We start from the raw sequence: 12,509 nt of genomic DNA on the forward strand, positions 1-12,509 counted from the left end.
AGGTCAGACAGCTGGTACAGGGCAGAGCAGGGGCTAGAACCCAAGCCAGGTGGCAGGCTGAACAGCCCTGAGATGCTTGAACCCCATGAGCTTCAGTAATAGTAAAACAGCAGCATACCTAGTGCTTGCTGTGTGCCAGGCACTGCTCCGAGTGCTTCATGTGCGTTAAGTCCCTGATCTCCTAGGGGACCTGTACAGCAACCGCCGTTACTCCCACTTTACCAGTGAGAGCATAAGCGAGGTGTACCAAGGGCTGGGTAACGATGGGTAGGGCAAGCCTGGATCAAGTGCTTTAGGAAGTGCGAGCGAGCCCCCTGCTAGGCTTTTCTTTTCTTTTCTTTTCTTTTTTTTCAAACTTTAGAATTTTTATTGAATCTTCAATCATGTAAGGCACATTAGTGCTAAACAAAGTTTAAGAGGGTAGGGGATTTCAAATATAAAAATGTAAATGAGTAATTTTCACCTTTTCCCCCCAACCCTTTTTCCCCCTCCATTTATTGTCCTCAGTTGTTCTCTCTGTTTGAGGGCGCAGGAGCAGGCATACCCCAGGAAGGAAAATTGGCAAAATAAGAAGGCAACGGAGGACGAAATATTGGGGGTGGAGCAAAAGCAATAGGCATAGCAAGAAATGGACTGAAACTCGGAGGTCGAGGAGGTATAAAGCAATGAGCAGTAGGACGAGAAGGTAAACCGGGAGTACTGGAAGACAAGGGGAGAGACCTTGGCCAATTTTCCACGGGGTGCCACGGGCCTCCCTGTGGGAAAGAAACATGAGCCAGCCTTTCCTTGCTAGCCATTCTTGTATTTCCTAGAGGCCTGCTAGGCTTTTCTGTACAGATTTTTCTATATATAATAGTCCCCCCTCCCCACCCCGGCAGTATAGATACCATCATTCCCATTTTACGGACACAAAACTCCAGTTCTGAGTTTTGTTTGGTATTTTCTTAAAGATTTTATTTATTTAAAAAAAAAAAAAAAAAAAAAAAAAGATTTTATTTATTTATTTATTCATGAGAGACAGAGAGGCAGAGACACAGCAGAGGGAGAAGCAGGCTCCATGCAGGGAGCCTGATGTGAGACTCGATTCCGGGTCTCCAGGATCAGGCCCTGGGCTGAAGGTAGACGCTTAACTGCTGAGCCACCCAGGCGTCCCAAGTTCTGAGAATTTAAAATGACTTGCCCCAGAGGTCACATGGCTGGAAGAAAGGGAAGCTGGGGTTTGAACTTGGGTCATCAGATGAGGAGCTGCTTCTCAGCACTGAGTCGGGCCTGGGGCACGTGGGATGGGGCCCTCTTCCTGTGTAACTGCGCAGGGGGCAGGCTCTGGCCTCCTGGCCCAGGAGTTAGACTTTCCAGAGGCGTGGCCGCCTGACTCAAAGAATAGCCTGCTTTTTCACTCAATTATGTGTTTTCTGTAAAAATAGAACTCTTCATTAAAACAGCACGGCACAGCCATCAGCCGGAATTACTAATTACTGTCCTTTAAAGAGATAATTCCCCCTTCTGTGCATTTGCCACACCTGCCACCACCCCCTCCCCCACCGTGGCGGGGCTCCCACGAGGGCCAGGAGCCGGAGGGATGGGGCTGGTGGGACTAGGGAGAGTGGACCGTTGTGCAGGACACAGCAGCCCCCTTCCTTGGACGTCTGTCATCCCGAGAACCGCCCACAGCTCTCCGGGGCCTCGGTGAGTCCTTGTGGCTCAGACTCCTGTTATTCCACAAAGATCTGTTGAGCGACGTTAGGTCAGTCACTGGGGGTACAGATCGGAAAGCCATGGTCCCTGCCGGGCACAGGGTCTGCTAGGGAAGACTGGCGGTGATGGGGTGGGCAGCTGTTGCAGCACGATGTGCTCCCGTTTAACTGGGGGGCAGCCACGGGCCCAAGGTGGCCCCTTCAGGTAGGCAGCAGTGGGCACACTCAGGCATTGATTGCATGTGCTGAGTGATTTTATAGGGAGCCGTTTTCAGGAAAGGGAAGATGTGGGCTCCTGGTGCTCGTGCCCTACACAGCCCATGTCCTTTCCTGCAGCCACCTCTGCTCTGCACCTACTCCTCTACCACCAGGAGTGGGGTGCTGCGGGGAGAGGCCAGGGAGGGAACACAGGAGAGAATGATCTGAGGCTCCAGGGAAGGGAGAGTGGACAAGATGACCTCTGACCCCAGGACAGTGCTTGCTTAGCTTGAACCATCTTTACAAAAATATCCCCTATTTACTAAATATTTTTTTCCTAAGAAAACATTTTTTGGAAGGATTCATGTTCACCCAGTTCTAGGGAAGCTCACCCTAAGATATCTCCTCTTTATGGCAGTAGGGAAAAATGAGTTGTCTTTGCCTCAGATGGGAACAGCTCCAAATCTTAATCCTTTTGACAAATAATTAGTAGGCTGATCCTGCCCCGGGAACATGGGCCAGGCAGGGCCCAGGAAGAGAGGGGGGAGGAGAAGGAGGCAGATGCCAGGCTGACTGCACATCCCTCAGGAACTTCCTCCATCACCTCCCAGCCTGAGCAGCTGGGCAGATGGGCAAAGGTGCCTGGTGGGAACACCCAGAGATGCTGGCCTCGCTAATCTGCGTCTTCCCACACCCCCAGGAAGAGGGCTGGCCCAGATGCAGACTCACACAAGGCTGAAGTGTTTCATGGCCCAGCAGAGGCTGGGCCTGTTTATTGGCCAAGCACTGGCTGTGTGTGTGTGTGTGTGTGTGTGTGTGTGTGTCCCCGTGTGTCCCTGAGGTGCTGGACTGTGCGGGTGACATGGGAGGCCTTGACCAGAGCATGGCGGTAGATGAGCACATGGTGAGGATGGTGGCTGAGGGATCACCGAGCCTGGGCATGAGGTGGCCTACAAGGACCAGGGCACACATGCCACTTGGATTGGACCAGAGTGTGGAGTCCAGGACCCCGGACTCCTTCCCGTAACCCAGGCAGCCTCACCCCTGGTGTGGGACAGAGCTCATGGTGTGTTTACGTGGACTCTTGCTCCTTCCTCTTCCCCAGAGAGAACACTCACTTTCACATCTGCCTTCAGATGCAAGGCGTGGGAAGGGCATTCAGTCTCGTAAGACCTCGGTGTTTATTCCACATGGGTTTCCACAGCAGAACAAATAGGAAAGTGCTTACAAGAGGGGGTTATGGCCACGGTTGCCTCACCTGGACCTAATGGGCTGGGCCTCCATCCGCCCCCTCCTATCCCCTTCCTTTCCTACACCCTTCTTTAAGCCCCAGGAGCTACAAGGAGGACCGTCTGCCTTCCCAGACAGGCCACGGAGGTCGAGGGCTTTCTGAGAGCCCTCAGAGGCACAAGGCCTAGAGACTGCATTGCTGGGTCCACTAGGCCTACAGTTTGGGAGCAGGACTCCCTTCCCCCAGCCGCGGGGCAGGCCTGCGCCGGAGGACTAAGTGCAGCTGTGCGTTTCTCAGTGGCTGCATATAGGTCATGGCAGTTCATCTGGTGGGAGACGTCACTCCTGTTGCACTGGAGCCTGTGACATGCCCTGCTGGGTGACAATGGAGCTGGGACTTTGGCTCGGGTTTCTCCCTCCTGGGCCAGCGTCTGTCCACTCTGAAACAACTTCACAGTACAGGTCAGCGGTGTGGCCGTTCTGCTCCCAGGAGGGCCGCTGCCTCAGGGACACTCCGTGGTTGTACTTCTGGCTCTGCCTGGGTGACTGTCCTCTGGGATGAAGACCCCCAAATCGTAAGGAGCCAGACGCTGTCATGTCCTGCCCAGAACACCCCCTGCTCCTCCCCAGGCCCTGTAAAACTTGCTTCCAGGCAGCTCCAAGTGGACTCGGCCAGCACTTTGCTTGCTGTGTGGCACCATAACCCACTCTGCAGTTATGAAGCATCACACGAGCAGATTCCTCCCTTCCGTCCTAACTGGGACCCAGCAGGGGAAGTGATGGTGTCAGAAATCAGTTCTGATTTAATGCGGATTGCGAGACCCTGAATGTGGCCAGATGGTTGTAAAAACACATATTTCCGCAGAACTGAGCAGGCACTGTGTGCTCAGCTTGTGCTGGGCTCTGGAGAGGCGAGGAGGACCCTGATGTGGCGGGAAACAGGGCCCTGGCCGACAAGTACTTGCCATCCAGGTGGGGATGCATGACAGGACACAGGACGAGGTAGATGGTGTCTTTACCACCTGTAGGTAGGACCGGCCACGAGATGTTTGTAAATTATTTGAATTTAAAAATGCTTGATATGAATTTATGTTCATTATTAAACTCATAAGCCTATGTGACAAAAAGATAAGTATATAAATATATAGATTTATAGATGGATAATATCTAGAGATATAGATTATGTAATTAAATGCTAAGCAAAAACTACTGAATACTTAAAGAGGGGCAGGGGTGGTCATCCTGGGGCTTCTCCGAGGACTAAAACCACTAAATTAAAATAGTAAAATAGAATTCTTTCGGTATATAAAACAGGCATGCCAGGGTCTGAGCTGGTTGAAGGGGTGGGGAGGCCAGGCTTGCCCCCTGCATCCCCCAGCCCTCACACCCAGTAGGTTCCCCAAAGCCCTGCCCGGAAGCACCGTGTTCCGGTGAGGCTCTGGCCTGTTGCATGGGCTGGGAAGTGTTGCCCACCAGCTGCAGTGGCATGCCAGCGCTCAGCCAGCCTTCTCATGCTGATGTGGGAAGAACCAGGCCATCCATCCTGACACTCAGGATAGAGAGAGGCCCTGTGCTGCGACAGAAGAGAGGGAAGGAGGGGAGGGGGCTCAGCAGTGCACCAGAGACCTGCCAGCAGGTATGTGAATGACCAAGTCAACATAGTGAAGGGTATCCCGGAGGGGAATACAGCCCCCATGAGGACACACAGGAAGTCAGAGGGTGACATCTGGTTAGGAGTTGGCCTGATGTTCGGGGAGAAGGGTGTGTCCCAGCAAGGGCGATGACATGCAGCAGGGCACAGATGAATCCAAGAGCCTGTCCCCCAGTTCAGGTTGCCAATAATACCCATATGAGCAGCACTGGGGCACCCAAGGGCGTGGGGAGGCGTGGCAGGAATAGAAGGTCGCTGCACAAAGCCATTTGAGTTGATGTCACAGACAGTCCGGGCAGAGTTCTTTGCTGGGGAAGATCCCTCTTGGCAGTGCTCTGCTGTGAGACAGGAAATCTCAGGAGGTAATCTAGAGCCTCCCAGGATCCAAGATCTGGGAGTGGAGGATCCAACCAGAGGGTGACTGCTGGAGTGCTTGCCCCAGCCCAGAAAGGATGTGGTTTGGTTGAGAAATTCCGCGCTGGGTCACTCACGCTAATGGAATGTCAGCAGCCGCGAGGATAACAGCCTGTGTTGGTAGAAGTCACCGTATGCCAGCTCCGCTTGCAGCCACTTCTGTTCTAGGCACATGGTGTGGTCGGGTCTGTCACTCATCCTGACGCTCAGGGACTGGGGGGTGGGGGGGAACCAGACAGGGGGTGGAGGTGGGGAAGGGGTCCAGCAGAGGGGAGCTGAAGAGGTGACATGTGGGAGGAGATGGGGTACCAGGGGAGTGCTTCAGGGAACTGTCCTGGGAACCAGCTGCCTGAGGGGAGGGGCAGCCTTGAGATGGACTCGAGCCTGGATGTTCCCCATGCCTGTGGGAAGGGGTTTTCACTTCTCAGCAGCTGCTCCAGCCTCTGGTTACCCCCTTCCCCGCACTTGACCTCTCTCCCTCAGCTCCCACCTATGCCCCCCAACCCTTCTTTTCATCAAACACCAGCCCCAGCAGGATCCCTTATCTCTTTCTTCCTTGCACTGAGTCTGATCTACTTGTCACTTGATAATCAGCACCTGATTATCTGGGTAGTTTGTCATTTGAGCACTTAATTGTTACCTCTAAGGCGGAAGTTGGGTCTTCTTCTCCAGATTCCTAAAGCAGAGGTTCCTAATACTTGCAGAGTGATGGACCCTTCGGGAATCCAGGAAGGCAGAGTGAGACTGGCAGGGCCAGTTTCCCCCAGCAGCTGCCCACCAGGATGCAAAGACCACATTCCTGCCGAGGCCTATGCAGTCCACACTGTGGGGACCATGGTTTCTGCTCTAGGGACCTTGTAGGCCAGCCAGGCAATTATTCATTAGCAGATGTTCCAAGAAGGGCACGAGGCACCTGAGGGTCTGGGGAAGGCTACCCAGGGAAGATGGAATTTAATTAAGGTCAGACTTAAGAGGGGATGAATATGGAGAGGTGAGGCTGGATGGAGGAAAAGGGTACTGTCCTGTGAACAGGGGCAGAAAAGGCTCATGGCATTTTTGATGAAAAGTGAGGAAGAAAAAAGAATACTTGCCTAGAACCCAAACCTCCTCCCCTGAAAAGAGAATTGGGGCAGATTGTACCCTGACCCTCATTCTCCAGCAGCCAGTCACAGTCTAAGAAAAACAGGGTGTGAGAAGCAAGGAGCTGAGTGAGGCCCTCGAAGTCCTTCATGACAGTGGGAGGCCCGGTCTCCGTACTAGGTGAGGGGCCAGGGCTCCGAGGGAGGGAGGTCAGAGGGGAACTCTGGCCTCCTCGAATGGTGCCTGCAGCCTCAGATCACAGGATGCACCCTGCCTCGCTGCAGGACTCCGCCTCTGTGAGGGCCCGTGTGCCAACCCCGGATGGGCCAGCAGGACCACTGGGCAGCGATCAAGTACAGGGCCTGACTGTCATGTGGGTTTGTCCAACGGCGATGCCAGGACTAAAAGGGCCTCACTGCTCACCACCCAGTGAGAACCGGAGTCACAGCCTTGTTTGGGCCTCAGTGGCTCAGCCAAGTTCACATGCTGCCGGGGCAGCTGGTGTGCATCAGTGCGGCTGGCAGTACCACCATGTAAGAATGCAGTACTTCAGTAGCTGCTAGTAAATTGCCACTGCCTTGAATTTCCTAAGTGTCCCCAGCTGCCGTGACCCTCCCTAGGACCTCAGTACTCCCCAAAAACTGAAGGGCCAACATCTGGGACAGCAGGACACCCGCCCTGGATCTGATGAGCAGTGTTCTGATGGTCTCTGCTGTGTCCGGGGCAGAGGGAGAAAGCAGTCGGCCCCCTCCTGTCGTCCTGCCTCGTGGTGGGACCAGCTCGTTTCCTCTCCTTCAGCCCCCATCAGGGCCACATCCCCGCATCCCACACCATCCTGACCTCAGAGGACTCCAGTTTTCAGGTTGAAAGAGATTCTGAGGTTGCTCTCTCCCTTTACAAAGTGACTGTTCTAAATGGTGACCGGATAGGACCTGGTGGCACTTAAATCCTATTGCACATATAAGGGGAGCTGGCTATTTTAGGAAACCCAGGGAAGACTTCTTTGATAAACTAACACATGACTGATGACTGTCCTCGTGTATCCAGGGTCAGGAAACGGTTTGCAGTTCAATTTAGGAGATGTTAATTGAGCATCTATTGTGTGCCGGCAAGGTCGAAAGCAGAACTCTGCCCTTTAGGGGACCTTTCTTTGCCAGTTCCTGGTTTAGCTTCATTCCTTGACTAAGAGTTGCTTTCTGGGTCTGCTTCTCGTATACAAGGCCCACTGGGGGCCTGTGGGGCATGTAAATATAAAGCCATGTGTTCTTTGGGGACGGAGCGTACTGTGGGCGTGGGTAGGAGGGGTGAACGAAGCAAGGGCAGTAGCCAAACTTTGTGCTTCGGCGGGTGAGGCAGGGTCCACGAGAGGGGCCAAGTGGCCGAGGCGAACCCGCTGAATGGCGGGGCCGAATGCTAGCCTGGGAGGAAAGCCAGGGGCAGGGGGGCCCTCTGCAGGGGGCATGCTGACCGCTACCATTCTTCCCTGCAGCCTCATGTTCAGCAAGGTAAAGCTGGAACAGGTCCTGAAAGGCCCGGAGGAAGCCCTGGTGACCTGCAGGCAGATGCTGCGACTGTGGCAGACCCTGTACAGCTTCTCCCAGCTGGGGTGAGTGCTTGTCATCGTCCCCAGGGGGTGGCCTGGCAGCACTGGTGGGTGGTGGTTGCCAAGGCAGCAGCCCACCTCCGAGTGGCCAGTGGCCGTGAGGCCTGGGGGTGGTGACAGTATTTGAGTCCCACTGCGCTACTTACTGCTCCCGGGGCCTTTTACATAGGCAGGCTCATTTTCACCTTTGACCATCCTCTGTGAGGACACAAAGGACCTGCTTAGGAAGCAAAAGTTCAGAGGAGTACAAAAGGAAGTCATTATTGAGCATCTGGGCCAGGCATGGGGATTGCTGCTTATATCTCAAACACTGTCAGATTTTATTCTCAGCCCAGAAAGGAAACTAAGACTCCAAGACCTTAAAGAATTTGCCAGAGTTGCTCACCTGGTAAATGGTAGTGCTGGGACTTGAACCTCTGTCCCCTGAGTCCCAGCCCTCCTGAGCCCGTTGCTTCTTCCTAGCTCCATTTGGAAGCCAGAAGAAGGGGAAGGAAGCTGAATTCTCTCACCCACCATCTCCACACAACCTGTCTCCTACCACGGTCCCCAGCCTGGGCTCCAGGTTTTGCCTGGGCCAGAGTAGGCCCTCTGGTCCAAGTTAGAGCTGCTGAAAGTCTTTGCCCAAATCCCATTGACACTGTGTAGCCCAAAGCAGAAGAGTGCCTAGTGCCATGCAGGTGCACCACGTCTTCCTGGTCCTCTGGTGCTCATTCCCTCCCCTTCCCTGAAATTATTGGCCTTAGGGGACCCCACCCTGGTAGACGTGTTTGCATTTTCACCAGGACTCTAGGATCCCAGAAGGCTTTCAGGGTCTCCAGAGGCATGTCTCTCTAATGGCGGAATTTACAGAGAGGGCCCCAGGGCCCAGGTTAAAACCCTTGGGCAAAGTAGAGCTTGCCTCTCTTTGAAGGCCTTTGAAAGGCCTGGGAGGTTCCAGGGCAGAGCAGGACCCAGTGAGTAGAAACTGCCAGAAGGAGGCTCTGAGGTGAGGGACTTTTCAGAAAGGGAATGGGAAGCTGTCTGGCAGCTGGATGGTATGTGGATGAGAACCAGATAGACTGTGTGAGGGGGACCTGCACCGAGATGCCCCTTGCCACTCCCTGGCTGCAGCCACTTGGGCCAGGTACACAGTCTGGCTCCCCTTCCAGAGAGGAGCTGTCCTTGGAGGTAGCAGGGACTTCCTCTTGCTGGATGGCTGGTTGCCTGCTCATTCAGATGGTCTTGGCAGGGCCCCCCTGGGCTGCAGCCCTGTGCCTCCCCTCCAGGCACCAGATCTATGGGGCTTCCCCATGTTTTTGAAGGGGCTGGGGCTGTAGGTTCACGCTGGGGTTGTTTTAAGTCACCACCCACACACTCATCTCTGATACGGGGGCCCAGTGGAGCTCCTCCTGGGTTCCCTAGGTACCTCTCTTGGGGAGCCTCCCATAGCTCCCCACCCAGGGTTGGGCTTAGCCAGGCCGGCTATCTAGAGTCAAATTGCTAGGACCAGAGGGTGCGATCCAATACCCACCTAGCTTTTCCCCAGAAGAGGGGGCATTCCTTCTGAACCTGGAGCCACAGAGCAGAAACTAGGACTTGTGAAATCTGGTTTGGGGCAGCTAAGGACAGGGGCCAGAATTCACAGCCTGAAGGTCCGGCCTACTGGCCCCACCCAGGCACCCCCTTTCCTCTGCTCCACCTGGGCCAGCCCACACCCACCCGTGCAGATGCCATCCTTCATGGAGCCTAGTGTCACCCAGCCACTGGTGCTTCAGCTCAGCCCTCTTGAACTTGTTCTAAGCGCTCATCATGGACTCTCCTCCCCACCTGGCCACCAATTTCTTCAGGGCAGGAGCCGTGCTATGTGCTGGCCCAGACCCAAATGGCAGAAGGTTCCTGAGATGGGCTGTTTCTGGAGCCCTAAGAATGTCCCCATCAGGCTGGGAGGGGAGGTGTAGGACAAGACGCTGCTTGTGCCTGCCCATGTTGCCTCCTGTACTCCTCACAGAGGAGTACTCCTCGTGAGATCGACCTCTCCTGCTTATCACTGCACACAATAAGCATGCTCATTTCAAGATGAGAAAACTAAGAATGACTAAGGAACTTTGCTGAGGGTCACACAGCTGAGGAGGGGTGGCCCATGCCTCTGGTTCTTCGGCGCACCACACTCAGGTGCCCCCCAGGAGTAGAAGAGGATGGGGAGGAAAAACACCAACCTGGACCCACTGTTTGTGGATGGCATCCTATAAATGTCTACATGATGGCCATGCACCCACATGCCCAAGCTCAGGCCAGTGTGAGCCTAAGTTCAAATGGAAAGGACTGGGCCCTGGCCTTCTTGGTAGGACCATTGACTTGGCACCCCTGTGAAGGGAAGAAGCCGCTGGCCCCAGGCTGGGCTTGCCTTCTCTCCTGCCATTTCCACTTTGGCCTTCCTCTAAGCTTCCTCAAGTCAGCAGGTTCAAGGGCAACCCAGAAGTAGCCAGGGCTGTCTGGGGGTGTGTGTGCCCCAAGATGGGCATAACAGGCTGTGCTGCCTTTCTGGGCTGGTAGCTCCTCCACCTCGCACTCTGAGAAGAGGAACCTCCCCAGCAGTGTGGGAGCCACAGGGACCTGAGGAATCGGGGCAGGCGAGATGACCATATTTGTTTACCAGCCCCCCCCCCCAACCCCCTTCTGGCTCTTCTGGGGCTTACTTCCCTGGGGAGTGGGCTGGGAGCATTTCTGGTGGCCCGTGAAGACCAAGCTTTCCTTGGAAGCCAGACCTTGCTGCCTACTATGTGCCTGGCACTCTGCTAGACATAGTGAGGGCAGCAAAAGGTAGCAAAGACCTCCTGTTGGCCTGGGGAAGCTTCTAGCATCATGCACGTCAGAGGAGGGAGAGTTTTTAACCCACATACTCCTGGATCCATGCTGATGGAGGGCAAGGGAGGAGGCAGCGATGAAGGGCACAGGGGCCATGGGAGGCTTTCTGGACAGACGAAGGGCACTCGGCTGAGTTCTAAAGGATGGAAGGTCTGGCTGGACCAAAAGAACAGCAGGAACGATGTTGGTGGCAGCAGCAAGAGCAAATATTAGCTGTGGGAACAAAATGTGGTAGCAATAAGGAATAGCGGGGAGACCGATGACCCCTCAGGCACATGGTGGCAGCATGTATGTGTGCACGGCACATACGTGCTGGACATTAACAGCATGTCAGTGTAGCTGCTAGGGTGAGCCAGAATTCTAGAACCCCAAGCCTGAGGTCTGGTCTGTCCTGCCACTCTGGGGGTCTCCATCCTTCCTGGTGGTTCCAGCTTTGGCTCAATTCCCAGGCCTAAACTCTCAGCCCCAGAGCCTGCCTGCCTGGCACAAGGCCCCGTTCTTCTCCCTGCCAGCCCTCCGCCTCACTGAGGCCTGGCCTCCCCTTGCCTTTCAGAGGCCTGGAAAAGGACGGGAGCCTCGGCGAGGGCGTCACACTGAAGAAGCAGAGCGGAATGCACCTGACTCTGCCCGACGCACATGATGCAGACTCCGGTAAGAACATGCCCACAGGCAGCCGTCCGTGTGGGCCTGGAGCTCACTCCCCCAGCCTGAGCACGAATGGGGAGGGTGGCACCTGCCCGCCTGGCCAAACCCACCCTGCTCCTTGCCAGCCAGCTGCAGCTCCCGAGCCTTGGTGCTGAGGAGCTAAGGAGCTGCCGTTGGCATCTTTCTGGGCCCATCTGGCTCTGGGGTGGGAAGCGAGCAGCGGGAGCAGGCAAGGGAGGGACCCTGCCTCCTGGGCAGGGGTGCCGAGAGAAGAGCCAGGGTGGAGAGCCCGGCTGTGGAGCCCACAAACCGCCTCCCGTTAGGCTAAGCCCGAGGCCAGGGTCTCCCACCAAAGCGTCCTTAGTAGATGGAGTCAAGTAGAAAGGAAGGAGCTGAGCTTCACCTTCCGGCTCTAAGCCCAAAGCAGACTGTTTCAGATGAACACCTCATTAAAGCGGAATGGTGGCAAAGGCACAAGAACCAGTCATGGGAATGGAGCGTGAGGGAGTTGTATTTAGTGGCATGGCTCCTTCTGTCCACTTCTCTGGACATGAACCAGGTTCCACCTTGGTTGTCACTAAACTGAAACCATCTGTGGTTTGCCCGTAGGTCTCCTGAGTTTATCGGCACCTTTATTGCCCCTGGGGGGGTGGGTAGTGCTCGTGTTTCACCTGCCTGTGAGTTATAAATGTCAATGGCTTACATTTCCTGAGCAGGGGCCAATGTCAACCAGCACTGCCATGGACGGAGGGGTGGGGGTTCTCCAGAGGGCACAGGGTCTGGCCTGAGCCGTCCCCCAAGCATCCGTCACAGCACAATCTCAAGTGGGACCTTCGTAGAGAGGAAATAATAATAGGCACCTGTGAAAACAGAGCACAGAAGGGAGAAGAGAAAAATCCTCCAGTTTCACCATCCAGACCTTAATTGTGGCCTTTCAGGCCTTTTTTCCAGGCCTGTATTTCTTTCTTAGAAAAATGTGATCAAACACCTTTTCAGCTTGCTTCTGTTCACCTAACTGTATACCGTGAACATCCTTCTGCATCCATATCCGTGGTTCTGTGTCATTAGTATGACAACTGCAGGGTCTTGTACGATGATAACTCACTTATTTTGGATCTTTTGAATCACTCCCTATTGTTGGACATTTGGG

General features: G+C 54.7%; 1 protein-coding gene across 2 annotated transcripts in view; it reads left to right on the plus strand.

The window, feature by feature from the left end:
* Positions 1 to 12,509, plus strand: part of TTC7A (tetratricopeptide repeat domain 7A) — a 115,110-nt gene that overhangs the window by 81,723 nt on the left and 20,878 nt on the right. For both annotated transcript variants that reach the window (XM_041754187.1, XM_041754188.1), the window contains 2 exons: positions 7,757 to 7,873; positions 11,268 to 11,365. In XM_041754187.1, coding sequence (XP_041610121.1) covers positions 7,757 to 7,873; positions 11,268 to 11,365 — 215 coding nt within the window. The remainder of the gene's footprint in view (positions 1 to 7,756; positions 7,874 to 11,267; positions 11,366 to 12,509) is intronic.

The sequence above is a fragment of the Vulpes lagopus genome, chromosome 5 (assembly GCF_018345385.1).
Source record: "Vulpes lagopus strain Blue_001 chromosome 5, ASM1834538v1, whole genome shotgun sequence".
NCBI lineage: Eukaryota > Metazoa > Chordata > Mammalia > Carnivora > Canidae > Vulpes > Vulpes lagopus.